Below are 18,111 nucleotides of genomic sequence, written 5' to 3'. Positions count from 1 at the left end.
AAGAAAAATTCAAATAATTAATTTTGTCACAAAGCTGAACTGTCTTCTTTTGTTTATATATTTCTTTATAACTTTAGAAAAAAAAATATTCAGTTGGTTTCAAATAATCAAGAACTGTACAGAACAGCTTTTGCCTTTAGTTCTTTTGTCAGTAATTGTCTGTAGGGATTATTAGTTCCCCAACAACACTTTTGTTTGTATTGTCACTGAGACCAAATTTAAATGGTGTGTTAGTTAGCCCCAAAAATAATCGAACCGGGTTCAATTTGAAATCAAACTCGGTTTAATGAGAATCAATCACACAATAGATAAAACAGGAATACTCAGTGTATTATATAGATGTATCAGTAATAGTGTTATAAATACAAACGTGGTGTGTTGTTGGTGTGTTGTTGTTGTTCCGACTCTTATCTACAAACACTTAAAAATCTTTAACACTGCCAAAGACAAGCCACACTAGTCCACTGATCCAGAGCCTTTTTAGTTATGTTCCTTCAGTAACTCTTCATACCATAACCCATGAACAGAACGTGACACTGTTGCAACAAGAACAAGAATGTCTGAAACCTCTGTGACCTTGTCTGAGAGAGAAGCTGCTCCGATCTTTCTTAGCATTGTTTCCACCAACTGCTTTCTCTTTGTGTTGTTGTTTCCTGCAAAAACCGCGGCTCTAATGGCTAGGTATATGGTCTGTGATACATGTGTGAATACTGCATCTCCTGCTTGTAAGCTTTTCAGAAGCATGTTTGCAATTACTTGTTTCTTTGTCTCTGCATCATCAGAATCAATAAGCTCCGAGAGTGTTTCCATGATTTCTGAAAGACCAGCATCAGGTTTTGCATCCAACATCTCGTAAAGCCGGTTTATGCAAGTCCATGTAATGGTCTCCATGTCTAACGGGGCTGAGTTGTCGCTTACCAGTGTTTGCTGAAGGATCAATACACTAAGAGAAATAGACAGAGGGGTTAATAGGAGAGTTTTATAATCAGAACTATGGAATCAATAGATGAATTTTACAGTTACTGACCTGATGGAGACTAGAGTGATTTTCTGGATTTGGGATTGAATAGCTCTCAGCCTAGAGAGGTTAAGTTGAAATGTTTCAGGGACAGTTTCTAAAGTAAGACCACCGATTTCGCTCACCAATTTTAATAGGCCGACACGAACAAGAAGATCCACAGTTTCTCCCTTGCACTCTGACAGTTCAATTCCTGCAACAGAAAATCACCAGCATGCAACTATGACTACATAGATCAACAAATGACCAAGGTGGATTCATCAAAGTGTCATGGAAGCATCGTTTAAGATTCTTAAATAGCCAAATCTGGAGTAATAGCTTATTAAACCATTCACTCGCTTATCATAAAGTTGATAGATTGACACCAAACCTGGAAATAGAGACGAAGGGGTATTGGCTTTTGAAACAGAGGAGATATTGCCTCCAGTTCGCATGGTGGTTGAAGGGAGGCCGGATGATCCAGAGTGATTATTTGTGACAGCAGAAAGTGCATCTTTGTGTTCTTTCCACTCCCTCTCTGCCTCTTCCCGGACACTTAAAAGCCAACGTTTTGTCAATGGTAGCGAGGACGACGCTTGGTCTGGTGAACCATGTCGACTAGAAAATGACTTTTTCAGATATTCCAGACCAGCAGGTCCTTTGAGAAGTGGCTCCAAGAGTTTCAAACGAGATTTGCTGATTTCCTTCTTTAGGATCTGTAAGAAAAAAGGGCATTTCAGATTTAGTCCCCAGGTTTGGATTTCATTAATTCGGAGGTTAAAAGAACTTCAAAGAAATTAGCAGTGGTGGTTAACACAGTGTATTACATGAAAAGGGAAGTTTATTACAATTATGCTTGTGGAGATAATGGAAATATAATGTTCAAAAGTTGGTAGCTTCTTGGGAACCTTGTCCTCTTCTTTATTCATATTTATAGAAATATACCCATCTACAATTTTCTATTCATAGTTTATCATGTTCAGAAAGCTCAAAACGATCAATTATAATGTCCACAAAGTAGAATAGAGAAAATGCACATACCTGAATCTGCTGCAAAACAAAGCGTAGCCCCTTCACCATTAAGATGGCATATGAAGAATTTGACTGGCCTTCAGTTGGAACTATCTCTCCAAGTTCTGTCATTAATTTATTGTGAGTAGTCCTGATTTCCTCTTCATTAGCTGGAGCAGATAGTTTCAGCAAAATGCCAAGGGAAAACTCTAGAATATTTCCAAGATAACCCATGTCGACATTTCCAGAAGCCAGTAACTGAATCATGCCAAGAGAAAAAAGACATTAAGTACATAACGTATAGGTTGTACCAATAATTAATATAAGGCTGTCGGAACAAGCACCTGTGACAGCACATCCGTATCGATAGTTTGGATAATCTCTTGTCTCCAATCTTTGGGAGATATCTCACATAGTTCATCCCTGACTTCTTTCATGAGTTTAAGAACCCAGCTGAAGTCTGGCTGCGACTGTTTCATCGATTCCATGACGCCATCCCAGAAAGCCTTTTCCATTGTCTCCTTAACCCTTACCTGGGATATCAAGAAAGTGAAGAAATATTAGTTAAATCAATAATATAATAGAGCAACTGTACATACCAGAATAGTGAAGTCAAAATATATCACAATCTTGAGTAATTTATACTTATGTACCTGAAGGTTGCTTGTATCCCCAGTGTTAGGGTCAAGGCTATCAGCAAAACTACTGCTATTGTCATGGACAATTTCATTTACGATTACTTCGTTCTCACTAGCCAATGCTGCATCGAGGCTATTAGCTGCCACGTTTGGAGTAGAAATTCCCTCGGTTCCTGCTAGGATAAAACTCGTGTTAGATTGAAGGCTTGCCAGATTATCTGTGAGCTCTAAAGGTTATCCAGATTGAAAGTATTACCAGAGTTCAAAGAGGAGGACAAATTTGATGAGCCTGGTGAAGATGAAGATGGAGAAAGTGAATCTATAGGCGCTTTTGATTCTTGTACTCCATCAATTTCAGAAAATATCGCCCGATTACTTGGAGATGCCTTCAGTTAAAAAAAAGATAAGTCATTCACCCTATCAAGCTTCTGACATTCTATGGTCTGCTATTTAGATAATTGTGCAGCACAATGAGCTTACTTTACGCTCATGTACACAAAATCCATTAAGGTAAATGTAAGAGATAGGAACGTACACAAAGTCCATTAAGGAAAATGTAAGAGATAGGAACGAGAAATACCGGTTTCTGATTTACACCACTGTCTACTGTTTTGGGAGAGGAAGCATGTTTCGATACCGCAGAGAGCTCTGGCTCCTGAGTTCTGGCTAAATCTTTTTCTAGAAGCTTAGCATCATTAATTTTCCAAACTACAAACCCCTTCAAATAAGAGCACCAAGCTTTATCAAATGCTTCTAGCTGTGATCTGAATTTTTTTGGACGTGGAGCAACGAAAGATACATTTCCCGGAAGAGTACACTCTGGTCCTTCCAATATAATTTTCACCAATAGTTCAAATTCCCGAATAAGATGGGTTGCAAATTCCACTAGCGTAATCTCATGTTCACCTCTTCCTCTAAAAATTGCACCCGGATGTTGTTTGATCATGTAGGCACAAAGAAAAATTCTAGCCGGATATCTCGCAGTCTTTTTAAGCTTTTTATATCCCGTCTTGTTAGAATTTGGTGTCTTTTTCTCGCCTTTACTCGTGGAACTGGGTGAGTTTCCTCTACGAGCTGGGGGAAAGATGTGTTTAAGAAGATGATTAATATTCTCCACATTGGATGCCTGAGATAGAGTGAGTCGGATCTCCAAGCGATCAAGCAATTCTTTCACTGTTTGAATAACAGAAACTGAGTTCATCTGAATGGCAAACTGCTCAAACGGCACTGACTCAATGGATTTTTCATTGATCCCGAGGCTGTGATATGCGCTAGCCAAGCCATAAGTAGACTTCGTGTACTTTGTAAATCTCCTCCAGCATCTGAGATTTTATAATTACAATCAGACCACCAAGGTAAGCCAGTGAAACAACTTACAAAATTTTACAGGCAAATATACCTACCTTTCTAACATCCTCACAAGATGCACTTGGTTCTTTCTTAATGTTTCTGATCTTGAAGATGAACAACTGTCCATGCCTCTCCTACGCCTCATATATTGTGCTTTCAGTTTCCTAGCCTAACAAATGCCACAACAATAATAATTACGGCCAATTGCAATATGGTTTCATAAGCAAAAGGCTTAAACATATTAACATACCCTTTGAAGCCGCTCTTCTAAACGGTCCTTCATTTTCCTTCTTTCAGCTTCCTTCTTATTCTGCACAGAACTAGCAGCACCAAAAACCCGTGTCAACCTCGCATTCGCTCTTCTCCTTTCCGCTTCCAAAATCCCCATCCGTTTACTCTCCGCAGCTGCTCTTTTCTGATAAATTGCTGCACGCACACTCTCCTTATACCTCTTCTCCTGAACCGCCTTCTGCATCAAACTCTGCGCAGCTCGTTGTCTCTTCGCCGCTCTTCGTTGTGCCATAGCTTTAAAAAGAAGCATCCTATTTTTCTCAGCCTTCAAAACCCTCTCTTCAACCTTACTCTCTAACTCATCACGCTCTTTCTCAACCCGTTTCTCAAGCCCGTTCTTCGCAGCTTGCCTAGCTTCATCCATCTTCACCAAACGAGCCACCTCCTTCTCCAAAATACTTAACCTAACAACAATAACTTAATCAAATCCTCACATTTCCTCCTCTAATATCTAAACCCACCAAACAAAAACAGAATCTTTCTAACCTCTTTTGCTCAGCAGCATTAAGCTTTGATTCAAGTCTCTGACTAAGCTCCTCTATACTACCTGATCTTGGACTTCTCATCTTAGGTCGAGCTTTGCTAGATAGTGACTCATAGTATTGCTGCAACAAAAATTCCATAAAGTAACGATCTTTTTCACAATCCAACGTAAAGTTTCAAACTTTTAATTTCTTTTTTTACCTGACGACGGAGATCAGCTTCTCTGAGTTTGGAATCGATCTCTTCGGCAGAGACAGGACTCTTGGGTTCGAGAAGACGACGACGGAGTCTCCGGGGAAGAGTCTTTGGTGATGATGCCGTTACGTTATCTTCCTCATTCGCCGGAAAACTCAGAGAGATTCCTCCTAATCGCTCCGGTTCCGTCATTGATTTCACAATTGTAGATCACACACAAAAAAAAAAAATGTAAACTTTATTTGGAAAACGAGAGAGAAACAAGGAGAAAGATGTGTTTGTACTCAGTCGCTGAGATGTTTACAGAGCGAGAGATTTGATTTTTTTTTTTTTTTCTCGTTAGGTTGGTTTTGAATTGTGTTTGTTTTGATGAAGAAGATGAAGAGAAGAAGAAGATACGCGTTTCTTTATTTTTCCCAATTGGACCCGTAATATGTGGAATTTTCCAGAAATATCCATCTTTTTGGGACCATCTTTGATGCCCTTTGATGCCCTTTGACCTATATCCTTATTCATCTTTTATGCCCTTTGACCTATATCCTTATTCTAATAAGGGTTTGACCAGGGGAAAAAATAATTTATTTATTTAAAAAAATCGAAAATAGGTGTAAATACCTACCCATCCTTACTAAAACCTAAAAATTACAGATCCAACCACATAAAATCCGAAAACCCATTTCACTTTTGGATATCCATCGGATATTTCACCCTTCTTGTCTTCTTCATCGATTGAAAAATCATAAAACTCTCAAATCCTAAGTGTTTGAAAAATCCAAAAATCACAAGCAGTTCGTCGAGTACAACTAAGGACAACTTGATTCTGGGTAAGTCAAAATCAATGATTCTTTGGCTATTTTATGTTAGATCCGCTTGGATGTTGTCGATTTAGGTGTTTTCGATTTGTTAATCTAATTTGGGGTTGTTGATTTTGTTTATTACTCAAGTTTGTTGTTAATTTGCGGTTATTTATTTTGTGTGAAGGATAAGAGAATGGTGCGTACAAAGAACACAAGCTTTAACAAAGAATCAGATCTAGTAGGTGAAATCGAAAAGGCAACAGATGCAATCGTAGAAGAAAATAGGACTCGTGGAGATGATTATGAAGAAACAGATTCAAATCCGAAATCAAATTCTGGGGATTCAACGATATGTACAACTTGGATAGAATAGTACAACTTGTGCGAACTCGGCATAGCTAGTTTATTTTCACTAAGAAATTGATTTATTTTATGTTGTGTTTTTGAATCATATTATATGTGAACTCTTTAGATATGTTTGTGGTTTGTTGTGTTTTTTTTTGGATTGGTGTGTCTTTGAACTATTCTGGTTTAGCTTAATGTTGTTTGTTAAGTTTTTGAGTCCATTTATAGGTAAACTAGGTACAACTGCATTGAAAAGATCAACTTGGTATAACTAGATACGAGTTGTACTATTACAGAATACAAGATTTACAACAATACAATACAATTTAAATACACGAATTAACTTCAAATTGCCAACAAAGTTAAGCCAATAGGGAAAATTACAATCATATCGTACGATAAGAAAAAGTTGTACAATTACGAAAAAAAAGTTATACTTAGTTGTACCATTACGAAGAACAAGTTATACTTACTTGTACTACGAAGAACAAGTTACACTTTATTGTACGATATTCCCAGCCCTATCACAAAAAGAGAACCACAGAAATCCCACATAAGATTCCCGATGCTCCAAATTCGCAGCTCATTCTCATAAATAGCAAACCCAAAATAAAAGACGAAATCGCACCAACCCAAAAAGAAAGAAGGAGAAGAAGTGAAAAGAGTCAAAGGACAGTAAATCCTAGCTATACCCGATTCCCGATTCCCTCTTTCAATTTCAATTTGAAATTGAATTTTTTAAAAATTCTTAAGTGTAGGAAAAAAATAAAAATAAAAGGACCAAACAACAAACACGTGATCCACATTAGACACGTGTAGCCGCCAAAATGCACTAGTTGTACCAAAGTTACAAGTTGTACTCGTTTTGCCAAGTTGTACTTTTTTATTTTTTTTGTTTTAATTAGTTATACAATGTTTAAAAAAAAATATTTTTAGTTGTACACATGATTTTAATTAATTGAGGTACATATACCACATGTACATGCATAAATATTTTTGAAAACATTTGTTTCTTAGCTTTTCTAATTATATGTTGTTTGCAATGAGAAAGTGACCCTTAATGTGTAAGGTATTTCTTGATAAACTTAGAATATGATGATATGTGTAGTGAAATATAATAATAAAAATCATGATTCCTTATTTTTTTTATATATATTGGATAATATGATGAAAGTATAATTCAGTTCATATTTATATTTATTAAGTTTTCTATATTTAATTTCAATTCATGTTTATTAAAAATTCAAATAAATCCTGATTATTTGATTATTTAAAATAAATCCTTATTTTCGATTATTTAAATATTTTTAAATATAAGAATATAGATTTTTATTTAAAAATATATATCAATTTAAATATCATTAAAACAAGTTGACTTAAGAAAGTCCGAAAATCAAATTCAAATTATTCAAGTTGTACCATAACAAAAACAAGTTGTACCTAACTGTTCAAATAGGATATTACATCAAAATACAATCAATCAACTTCGGGAACCCTGACTCTCAAACCAGCTTGCGATGGTAGATTTCTTCTTCCTGCGTGCATGTTCTCCACTGCAGAATCTGTCTCCATTCTAAGAAATTGATGAACTTTATCTCTTGAATTCCATCTTGGTTCATTTTCTCTTGTTGCATAATATCCCCCATAATCATATATTATGATTTTTCGATGGTTTTTATTCATTGTGGCTTGAAATAGAATAGGATAACTAACATTATAATCTATGTCGTGTTCATAGTTATACCAAGTTATACCAAAGAGTACCATTTGTACTACAAGTTTTATCATTATAGTTATACCAAGTTGTGCCCAAATAGTTATACCAAGTTCTACCAGTTGTACTACAACGCATACTACTGATTTTCGAATACATTCCTACGATTCAATTCGATTGAACTGTTACAATGCACACATTATGAAAAATAGTCGACCCAATTCGACTCATATCCCTAATTGACAATGAGGATAAGAAAAATCGGATCAAATCCAAATCTACAATGTTAATAGTTCAATAGGGAACAAATACAATCCACAACAACTCCACTTCATGCCAACGAGTTTTGAATTTAACAATGGATATGAATAAGTACCTCAGTTGTTGGGTTGCTTCTCGTGTTGATGAGAGAGACGATGGAGTTAAACGGAGGAGGAGCTCGCCCTCGATCGTGGTTGAAGATGAAGATCGTGGATGGAGATGAAGAAGAGAGAAGATGGTGGTGTAGTGGGGTCCGCATCCATTTTCTTTTTCCTTTTTTATTTAATTAAATCAATCAATAAGGAAGGGCAAAATTTGTCTTTTATTTAGTCAATATAAGTCAAGTGGTACTTAGAACATACAAGGGTAGGCAAGTATATAAATTATGGTCAAAGAGCACAAGAGATTCAAGTCCATCTTTTTGAAAGAAGAAGAACTATTTATAAAACGACGTCGTTTAACATATGGGCTTTTGAATGAGATTGAAAGCCCAATTATAAAGTCGTTAGGCTTGTGCAATTCACTTTTTTACTATTGAAACCACATTTGATTGAAGTCAAGCAAACACCAACTTCTCCTCCATAAATAAATTTATACGGTCCCAAGTTGGGACTAGTGTAATTTTCGATACATTTAGATAAAATAATAAGATAATATTTTTTTTGAAAATCCTTTGTAAATATATGATCATATCAATATTATAAATTAATAATTAGGTACAGTTTTCAAAATATATATATATATATAGACACATTAGTTTTTGCTAGAATTTATTTCTAATATTTTACTATATCAAAAATTGTTAACATTCTCTTTCAAGACATAATAATAATTATTTTCTTTGTAATTGATTATATAAAATACTATTTATCATGTTTAAATCTTATTGTAAAATATTTTTTTGAAAAATCTTTTCAAATTAGGAAAATCTCTCTATAAATTAATAAATTATTTATTAATTTATCGATAAATTAAAACCTCTATAAATTAATAGATTTTCATGGTCCCAACATTATTAATTGAGGTTTTACTGTACATGAAATGACTTGTAACAAAACACCATTTCTGTTTTTTTTTTCGTGGTCACAAGCAAGTTCAATCATTCTCAACCCAAAAACATAATTTTTAAAAAGACAAAACAGAAACAAAGAAACCGAACAATACCAACAACATCCTTTATTACGCAAGGTAGGGCAATCACAATGCAAGAAGTCTCACATGGTTCCAATAGCATCCTTAAGCGTTTCCAATACTCGAACTCTTTCAATGTTCCGCTCCTGCAAACCACAAGTGTAATGATCACCATAAGCTTAACGTCACGTCTAGTAAAAATTTCTAAAATACAAGAAAATTACTTGTTTCTTCTTTTGCGCTTCCTCCTATATATACTTATCCATATATCATCTTGCTCCTAGACTTTTCAAGTGAGGTAAGTCTCAACTTGTTTTGATCAAACCGACGATTTTCTAAACTAATTTGTTCTATCCTATTGCCTCGTGCATGTTTCTTGATTTGGACCAAACTTGGAACATACGGAACACAAACGATATCATCTTGATTACAGTGTATGTCTAAATGTTCTCCAACATCGAAATTTTTCAAGTATCCAGCCTCTCCAATGATGCTAATAGATGTTTTGACAGGATAATAAGAATCATTTTCATTGAGACATTTTCGACAGGAACTCATAAAGACTTTCTTCTCCACGTCAATGAATAAACTATATGGACGACCTATCTTAGGACTCCTATCCATTCTCAAGAACTTGATCCACGACACCATTTCGACCTCGATCTTAGTCGTAATCCATATCTCAAACTCATAGTCATATGGTTCGTGGTGCTGAAATAAAGCTGCAATATTCTCTTCTTTAACACAAGATAAAGTCACATATATGTATCTATCCTTAACACTAGACGGCATAGGCAAAAGCGGCCCAAATCTCTCTCTTGTAAAATCAAAACAGATTATGTAATCAGTTCGACTTTTTAAGCTCCTTTTTTTAGCATTCCAGTAAGCCTTTCCTTTAATAGAAACACTGCCGGAAGAACAATATATACCCCAATATGGAGTAACATCAAGAGTTGTCCATAAACCAGAGTCAAAATCGTAGATTTCATACCAAAAAAAACCATCTGCATGATAGAAATAATCTAGAAACCTCAACAGTTTAAAGCTACGACAAGATTCCTTATCTTCGTATCCGAGAGCATAACTAAACCTATCATGTCCGTGTGGACTATGCGAATATCGGAGGTTGATCCACCTTGTTTGCCCCCAATAAGGATTCCAAACCACAACCCTAGTTTTGTCTTTCAAGATGCATAACAACAAACCCTCATAGTGACGAATTCTAGATATAGTAACTTGTTTTTCAAGGAAACTGATCTGACCTTGAATCTGTATAGATGCATCAAAGTCGACAACGCTGCTCATTAGATAAAGTTTCTGAGGCAACACCATGATCGTCATAGTCTCTCCTTCTCTTGTTGGTGTTGTTACTTTACTTTTGGCTAGAGTTTTCCAAGTTTTGCATGTTAATCTCACTGCTTTCATAGATTTGAAAGGAACCCTAGAAATAATCTCCTCTAGCAAATCCCTAGGAAGATTAGAGATCATCATCGTCGTCATTCACAACCAAAATGGTTTCTTGCGGCCAAGGGAAACTTATTAAAAAGATTAGGTTAGGGGAAAAGAAACGACGTCGTTTTAATTAGTGGGCTTTTAATAATTGGGTTAGAGGCCCAAACTTAAGCGGAACCCAATTTTGTATCTGGCGCGAGGTTTAATTTTCGGCGGAGGAGATGATCGACGAGGGTTCGTCTTATACGGTGGAGATGGAGGAGGAAGCATCTCCGGCGACGGCGAATGTACCGAGAGAACCACCGAAGATTCAACGATTAGAAGAGTCAGTGGTCAACCGTATCGCAGCTGGTGAAGTAATACAACGTCCAGTTTCAGCGGTGAAGGAGCTCGTTGAGAACAGCCTCGACGCCGATTCAAGTTCCATAAACGTCGTTGTTAAGGACGGTGGCTTGAAGCTAATTCAAGTCTCCGACGATGGTCACGGTGTTAGAGTACGATTCTACACACTCTCATTTTAATTTCAAAATTGGGAATTTTTGGTGATGATTAGTTTGTGTTCTTGTTGTTTAGCGTGAAGATTTGCCGATACTATGTGAGAGACATACGACTTCGAAGCTGACTAAGTATGAGGATTTGTTCTCTTTGAGTTCAATGGGATTTAGAGGAGAGGCATTGGCTAGTATGACTTATGTAGCTCATGTTACTGTAACCACAATTACTAAAGGCCAGATTCATGGTTACAGGTTTGTAACAGTGATTTGTGTAATTTATGTTTTGTTCTGCTCAACCAGTGTTATATTGTATCTGCAATTATTGTTCAGAGTGTCTTATAGAGATGGTGTCATGGAGCATGAACCAAAGGCGTGTGCTGCTGTCAAAGGGACACAGATAATGGTTAGTTCTCAGTTCAGTTTTGAAATTTTTGGTATTGAATTCGTTGAGCAGAGAGTTGGGGAAGTGAATTTAGCGAGTGACTTTTCATGTTTATGTCTTTGAATTCTGTGTTATTAGGTGGAGAATTTGTTTTACAATATTATTGCTAGAAGGAAGACGCTTCAAAATTCTTCTGATGATTATGGAAAAATAGTAGACTTGCTGAGCCGGATGGCTATTCATCACAATAATGTCAGTTTTTCTTGTCGAAAGGTTGGTATACTTTCTATATAAACTAGTCTACTTCTTTGGGAAAGCAACTCTTTTTGGTATTTTGGGATTGTGAAGTGGATGATTCAATTTCTGTATGATGATTTCTCACCAGCATGGAGCTGTTAAGGCTGATGTTCACTCAGTTGTGTCGCCTTCAAGGATTGATTCAATTAGGTCTGTTTATGGGGTATCAGTTGCAAAGAACTTGATGAAAGTTGAAGTCTCTTCATCTGACCCCTCTGGTTGTACTTTTGACATGGAGGGTTTCATATCCAATTCAAACTATGTTGCTAAAAAAACCATATTGGTTCTTTTCATTAATGGTGAGGATTTTCTTTCCTTTAGAGAATGAAAATTTGTATCTGATTTATCACTAGCTTCATATGTGAGATTTACTTTATTGATTACGGCAGATAGATTGGTGGAATGCTCTGCGTTAAAAAGAGCCATTGAGATTGTTTATGCTGCAACATTACCAAAAGCATCGAAACCTTTTCTCTACATGTCTATCAATTTGCCACGGGAACATGTTGATATCAATATTCACCCAACAAAGAAAGAGGTAAGTGCTCTCCTCCTTTTACGCTAGTTTTGAGGCATAGTAGCTGCTCCAAATTCATGTATGTAGGTCTATTTCTATAAGAAGATTGTGTAATTGTTGCTTCTCTTGCATGAAAACTATATTCCTTATTTATACATCAAATAATAGATGTTTTGGTCTACCCTGCAGGTTAGCCTTCTAAACCAGGAAATCATTATTGAGATGATTCAGTCAGAGGTTGAATTAAAACTGAGAAACGCAAATGATACTAGGACATTTCAAGAGCAGGTAGGCTTGAAAAAAAAAAGCAATATTTTTTCATTGCAGGTTCAAACGTTGATTTATTAATCATAAGTTTCCTTTTGTTGTTTTCGTGCTACAGAAAGTGGAATACATCCAATCTACGTTAACATCCTTAAGAAGTGATCCTCCAGTTTCTCCGTTGCTTTCTGGTATTGTATCATTTGGCTTTTTGTAGTCTACCAACATTTCCTGTGGCGTGCTTTTTTTCCTTTTCCTCTTCATAAGAAACCTTGTGGTCTTCTCATTTACTAGGACAAAAAACACAGAAAATTCCTGTGAATAAAATGGTGAGAACGGATTCATCAGATCCAGCTGGAAGGTTACATGCCTTTTTGCAACCCAAGTCCCAAAATCTTCCTGACAAGGTTTCTAGTTTGAGTGTAGTAAGGTAAGACCCCACCTGATACAAGATATATATAGTTTCATAATAACAAATCGTATCCTGTTTCCTCACTCTTCAAAAATATTGTCCTATTTACCAAAGTTTTGCACTCCTTTGATTTTCTTGAAAATGTTTCCTGCCAGTGTTTCTTTGTCATGATATTCTTTTACTGGTTATATGTTTTACGCGTCATTATATTCCACTTGATATTGTTACTGGACTTGCAGGTCTTCTATAAGGCAAAGAAGAAACCCGAAGGAAACTGCTGATCTTTCAAGTGTCCAGGAACTTATTGCTGGAGTTGACAGCTGCTGCCATCCGGGTACCTTTCTCTGCATTGTTATTCTTCTGAACATAAGTCTCAACCAATCTTCCGGCTTATGCTGAAATTATTGTTTGCTAGGTCTGCTGGAGACTGTAAGGAATTGCACATATGTTGGAATGGCAGATGATGTTTTTGCTTTAGTTCAGTATAACACGCATCTATATCTAGCAAATGTGGTGAACCTCAGGTATTATTCTTGAGATTACATGTTTTGGTGGAGGATAGTCTACTGTATCAATATGAAAAATCTATCTAAATTGTACTTGACGGGTTTAGCTGTACGTAACAAAAAAAACCTCATATTGTATGCTGTTTATTGTATTTGCAGCAAAGAGCTCATGTATCAGCAAACTCTGCGTCGTTTTGCTCATTTTAATGCAATACAGCTTAGCGATCCGGCCCCTTTAACAGAGTTGATATTGTTGGCTCTGAAAGAGGATGATCTGGATCTAGGAAATGAGAAAGATGATGATCTGAAAGAAAGAATCGCTGAAGTAAGTTCTGCTTTTTGCTACTGGTTTTGTACAAACTATTCCTTCAGTCCAGCATGTATCATCATCAACAGTAACAAGTTCCTGAAGCTGTAATGTTGCATATGGATTTGGTTAACTTGTTTCATTTTATAGATGAATACAAATCTTCTGAAGGAAAAAGCGGAAATGTTAGAGGAGTATTTCAGCGTTCACATTGACTCCAATGGAAAATTGTCACGGCTTCCTGTCATACTCGACCAGTATACACCTGACATGGATCGTGTGCCCGAATTTTTACTATGCTTGGGAAATGATGTGAGTTCTGCTAATATTATTTGTACATTTAATATCTGCTATTTTGCTCCTACTGAAGTATTACTGATCAGAGGAACAGTGGGTTCTAATGTAAACCTAACGTACTGTTCAGGTTGAGTGGGAAGATGAGAAGGCTTGCTTTCAAGGAGTTTCTGCAGCTATTGGGAACTTTTACGCGATGCATCCTCCTCTTTTGCCAAACCCATCAGGTGACGGTATTCAGTTCTATACTAAAAGAAGTGAGAGCTCTCAGAATAAGACAGATTCAGGTATGTAACTTTCTCTAGTGACCAATGTTTTCTCTTTTGGTTTCACTATGTGAAAAGGATGAGGTATCTAAACATTGAACTGTTGCAGGGGGTGATGTTGAGATGGAGGAGAATCTTGATCAAGACCTTCTTTCAGATGCTGAAAACGCTTGGGCACAACGTGAATGGTCTATCCAACACGTGCTCTTTCCGTCTATGAGATTGTTCTTGAAGCCACCAGCCTCCATGTCTTCAAATGGGACTTTTGTGAAGGTTACTTTTCTCTCTAATTACCAGATGGAGCTTCACATGTTACATTAAGTAAAAAACTGTTTTCTGGAAATCAAATCTCACAAAGACACTAATTACATTCTTTTTACTCTTCCACAGGTAGCATCCCTTGAAAAGCTGTACAAGATATTTGAACGATGTTAACAGAAACCGTTGACTGCAGATGGAACTTTTGATATGAGTAGGCTTCCATTTGCTCTAACTATGTTTCTAGACTTCAAATGAAAACTGGAACCAGTTTATGGTTTAACCAAACTGTGGCACACATGACTGACTGAAACCATTATCATCGTACTCAACCTTTTTCTGTGACTTATGTAAATAGATTTAGACTTTCTCTGGTATGAGGCGCTGGAACGACCGTTCTCCAAAATCTTTGTCATTAGCTTGGGAAGTCTCTCGCATTACATTGTCCCTGCGAAGTGTTGACTGAATAGGAGCAGCTTGGAAGGAGAAAGAGAGGGACGTGGATATGGCCCGCCTGAGTGTTTGCCGTCCTTGTGAGAAACCAGTTCTCTGGCTCCCAACACTCCCACTCCTGTAGCCCTGCCTAGAACTCCTGGCTTGAGGTAAGGCTACATGGCCTCTCTTTATCAGATTCAGGCTAACCAATTCTCTTTGTACCTCCTCCGGTAACTGCAGTGTAAACCGATCTAGATTCTCACTTAGTTGAATCAGTGAATGTCCGGTCGAATGAGATCTAGGGAAAAATATCTCAACCACACGCCAGCTCGACAATAACCCTGTGGATCTTGATCGAGGTGTTCCATAATTTGCGTTATTAATCCCTGTCACTCTATTTGTCATGCTTATCTCATTGGGGGATTCTTCAACACTTCTCTGTGCATTTCCCATTTCAACATCCATGCTCGGATATGGAAAGCTCTGACTGGATTTTAGAGACAAATTTGCACGGCAAACCGGACATGTGGACCGAGAAGAGAGCCACACATCGATGCAATTAGCATGGAAAGTGTGGCTACAAGGAGGCATCCATCGTAGCATCTCTACATCCTCAAACTCGCTTAGACAAATTGCACATTCAACTCCGCCTTTGCCTACCTTGAGCCCTTTAACCTCTGAATAGAGAAAAGCCGGAAAGGACTCAATGACATCCTTTTCAAGCCCACGCCTCACTATACTGTTCAATACTTCATGGCCTCCCGTCTCATTCTCTTCACTAAAGAATCCATAGTGCAAGCAACAAACGACCATACTTAAGAGGAACATCGAAAGCAAAACGATTCCTATTACCGATTCCACCGTGACTTTGGTTTTACCATTGCGACCTGCTAATTCCGACTCTTGCTGGCAAGTTACACAAGAAAGAAATTGGAAAGAGAAGAGCAGCAATAAAACACACAATACAATCCGATGGCTTAGATCTCTCCTGAAGATAACCATGATATGAAGAACTTTTCTACTAATAACATGGTGGATCACTTGAGCTCTGTGTATAGAGAGATCGAACAGAAGAAGTCGTTCATTATACAGTACAAATCTGATTGGTAGATCAACAAGATCTGCCCGTCACGACAACAATGTTGGATTTGTTTTGGTCCGAATGATTGGTTTAGCTATTTTCCTCTAATGTTTTGACTTTTGAAATAGTCTTTATATTCTTCGTTGACGTAGAACAAGTACAAGCCTCACTCATGCCCTCTGTATTAACTTGTTGACTACGCAACAAGACTTTATCCGACAGTATTTTACCTAATCCTACTTGAAGTCAACTGAAATAAAGAAGACTAAACCGAAACAATATAATTGTATTCACAAAGGTAAGCATGGAACAGACAATGAAAAGTCAAAGGATAAGAGACACAATTAGGAACTACATCAACACACATGTTTACACCTTCTCTGGCATGAGGCGTTGAAACGACTGTTCACATATATCTTTGTCCTTGACTTGGGAAGTCTCTAGCACTAGATCGTCCCTACCAGTTGTGGACCGAACAGAAGCTTCTTGAAAAGTGAAAGAGAGAGACTTAGACATGACATGTCGAAGTGTTTGTTTTCCTTGAGAGAAACCGCTTATCTCGCTTCCATCACACTCTCTCCTGTAGTCCTGTCTCGAACTCATAGCTCGAGGTAAGACCAAGTGTCTTTGCACCTCCTCCGGTAGCTGTAGAGTAAACCGGTTTAGATTCTTACCTCGTTCAACCGATGAATCAGGAGCCATGTGCAAGCTCGATAGTGACCCTGTAGATCTTGATCTAGTTGTTCTATAATTTGCATGGTTAGTCCATGACTTACTACCATCTGTCAAGCTTATCTCGTTGGAGGATTCTCCAACACCTCTTCGTACATTTCCTCTTTCAAGATCAATGCTTAGATATGGAAAACTCTCGTCCGGTTTCAGAGACAGATTTGCGCGGTATACTGGACATGTTGTCCGAGAAGAGAGCCATACATCAATGCAATTAGCATGGAAAGTATGGCTACAAGGAGGCATCCAACGTAGCTTTTCTTCATCCTCAAACTCCTGTAAACAAACTGCACATTCCACTCCACCTATTTCTTTAACATCTGAATAGATAAAAGATGGAAATGACTCGATTACTTCTTTCGCGACACCAGTGGTTGCTCCGCTGTGCAAATCTTCACGGCCTACCTCTGCGATCAATCTACGAAAATTGTATGCAAATAATGCATATAACGAGCCACAAGAGATTAAAATGGTCACAAACATTCCAAGTAAGATTATTGCAACCGTTGTTCCGGTAGAGAAATGTTTTTCTTTATTAGTACTGTCGTCTGTGAAATCCCAATCTTGCTGGCAGGTTACGCGAGGCAAGCATTGTAAGAAGAAGAGCGACAAGAAAACACATAATACAATCCTATGGATGTGATCTTTTGTGAAGATAGTCATGATATGTGAACAGCTTGAGTTCCAAGTCTTTGCTATGAGCGAGAGAAAGAGACAAAAAAAACTAAGTTGTTATATACAAATTATGTTTTGATCCAAATGATTGATTTGGCCTTTTCCAATTCTATGTTTTGACTTTGAAGAAGTCTTTATGTAACTATCACTTATGCCTCTCTATTAACTTGTTAATTACGCAACAAGACTGTTCCAAGAAGTTTGACCTAATCCCTACTTGTAGACAATTGAAAACTGTAATTTGAGGCAGTAAAATGCTATGAATCTGCGATGCTCCCAAACGCAAACATAATTATTTATTCTTTCATTTCTTTTGAAGTATATGAGCTTTAATGGAAAACTAGATTTAGGTATGTAACCTTCTCTGTATTTGATTATATACATTGCAGGGTCAACAACCCAACACATGTTGTTTCCGTGTTGTTGAAGTAACCAGCCTCCATGGTTTTTTTTTATAGGTTACTAAAAGTCTCTAATTGCAAGATGGAGCGTCACATATTACATTACTCAAGTAAAAAAAAAAAACTCTTGA

General features: G+C 37.1%; 5 protein-coding genes across 7 annotated transcripts; 1 reads left to right on the top strand and 4 right to left on the bottom strand.

Annotated features, from left to right (window-relative positions):
- Nucleotides 1–305: 305 nt before the first annotated feature.
- Nucleotides 306–5,326, bottom strand: LOC17883095. Of its 2 annotated transcripts, none has more exons than XM_023780430.1 (12): nt 4,972–5,326; nt 4,774–4,892; nt 4,247–4,691; nt 4,050–4,165; nt 3,227–3,968; nt 2,903–3,032; nt 2,662–2,822; nt 2,353–2,541; nt 2,039–2,266; nt 1,389–1,713; nt 1,028–1,211; nt 306–943 (listed from the first exon to the last, which is right to left on the bottom strand). In XM_023780430.1, exons 1-12 carry the CDS (start codon nt 5,155–5,157, stop codon nt 481–483), a joined length of 3,288 nt encoding a protein of 1,095 aa, XP_023636198.1. In that variant the 5' UTR covers nt 5,158–5,326; the 3' UTR covers nt 306–480. The 2 variants fall into 2 exon arrangements, with proteins under 2 accessions (XP_023636198.1, XP_023636199.1); XM_023780431.1 differs by having other exon boundaries at nt 2,662–2,819; nt 4,972–5,325.
- Nucleotides 5,327–9,471: 4,145 nt separating this feature from the next.
- On the bottom strand, nt 9,472–10,713 carry LOC17882994 (putative F-box protein At5g41510). Its single transcript, XM_006289977.1, has one exon. The coding sequence runs from the start codon at nt 10,711–10,713 to the stop codon at nt 9,472–9,474; it is 1,242 nt and encodes a 413-aa protein (XP_006290039.1).
- A 173-nt stretch (nt 10,714–10,886) lies between these two features.
- Nucleotides 10,887–15,107, top strand: LOC17884518 (DNA mismatch repair protein MLH1). 2 transcript variants are annotated; one of them, XM_023781423.1, is made up of 17 exons: nt 10,887–11,159; nt 11,239–11,411; nt 11,490–11,562; nt 11,680–11,814; nt 11,927–12,137; nt 12,228–12,376; nt 12,545–12,643; nt 12,738–12,807; nt 12,911–13,046; nt 13,268–13,362; nt 13,444–13,552; nt 13,694–13,859; nt 13,992–14,153; nt 14,266–14,422; nt 14,511–14,674; nt 14,792–14,873; nt 15,018–15,107. In XM_023781423.1, exons 1-16 carry the CDS (start codon nt 10,887–10,889, stop codon nt 14,834–14,836), a joined length of 2,217 nt encoding a protein of 738 aa, XP_023637191.1. In that variant the 3' UTR covers nt 14,837–14,873; nt 15,018–15,107. The 2 variants fall into 2 exon arrangements, with proteins under 2 accessions (XP_023637191.1, XP_006287151.2); XM_006287089.2 differs by lacking the exon at nt 15,018–15,107 and having other exon boundaries at nt 14,792–14,957.
- On the bottom strand, nt 15,020–16,530 carry LOC17882389 (putative RING-H2 finger protein ATL37). The gene has a single exon (XM_006287967.2). The coding sequence runs from the start codon at nt 16,094–16,096 to the stop codon at nt 15,020–15,022; it is 1,077 nt and encodes a 358-aa protein (XP_006288029.1). The 5' UTR covers nt 16,097–16,530.
- On the bottom strand, nt 16,529–17,642 carry LOC17881483 (putative RING-H2 finger protein ATL37). The gene has a single exon (XM_006289211.2). The coding sequence runs from the start codon at nt 17,565–17,567 to the stop codon at nt 16,545–16,547; it is 1,023 nt and encodes a 340-aa protein (XP_006289273.1). The 5' UTR covers nt 17,568–17,642; the 3' UTR covers nt 16,529–16,544.
- Nucleotides 17,643–18,111: the final 469 nt, after the last annotated feature.

This window comes from Capsella rubella, unplaced genomic scaffold (assembly GCF_000375325.1).
Source record: "Capsella rubella cultivar Monte Gargano unplaced genomic scaffold, Caprub1_0 scaffold_6, whole genome shotgun sequence".
Classification (NCBI taxonomy): domain Eukaryota; kingdom Viridiplantae; phylum Streptophyta; class Magnoliopsida; order Brassicales; family Brassicaceae; genus Capsella; species Capsella rubella.
Note: the sequence above shows the minus strand (reverse complement) of the source record. Positions and strands in the feature narration are given on the sequence as shown.

What these genes read in the sequence shown, in the direction of transcription:
- LOC17884518 (XM_023781423.1), top strand. Translation starts at nt 10,887, where the DNA reads ATGATCGACGAGGGTTCGTCTTATACGGTGGAGATGGAGGAGGAAGCA. An exon ending in GGCCAGATTCATGGTTACAG is followed by an intron (nt 11,412 to 11,489) that starts GTTTGTAACAGT and finishes ATTATTGTTCAG; the next exon opens with AGTGTCTTATAGAGATGGTG. An exon ending in CTAGGACATTTCAAGAGCAG is followed by an intron (nt 12,644 to 12,737) that starts GTAGGCTTGAAA and finishes TTCGTGCTACAG; the next exon opens with AAAGTGGAATACATCCAATC.
- LOC17882389 (XM_006287967.2), bottom strand. Translation starts at nt 16,096, where the DNA reads ATGGTTATCTTCAGGAGAGATCTAAGCCATCGGATTGTATTGTGTGTT.
- LOC17881483 (XM_006289211.2), bottom strand. Translation starts at nt 17,567, where the DNA reads ATGACTATCTTCACAAAAGATCACATCCATAGGATTGTATTATGTGTT.
- LOC17882994 (XM_006289977.1), bottom strand. Translation starts at nt 10,713, where the DNA reads ATGACGACGATGATGATCTCTAATCTTCCTAGGGATTTGCTAGAGGAG.
- LOC17883095 (XM_023780430.1), bottom strand. Translation starts at nt 5,157, where the DNA reads ATGACGGAACCGGAGCGATTAGGAGGAATCTCTCTGAGTTTTCCGGCG. An exon ending in AAGCTGATCTCCGTCGTCAG is followed by an intron (nt 4,893 to 4,971) that starts GTAAAAAAAGAA and finishes TTTTTGTTGCAG; the next exon opens with CAATACTATGAGTCACTATC. An exon ending in CTTGTGAGGATGTTAGAAAG is followed by an intron (nt 3,969 to 4,049) that starts GTAGGTATATTT and finishes ATAAAATCTCAG; the next exon opens with ATGCTGGAGGAGATTTACAA.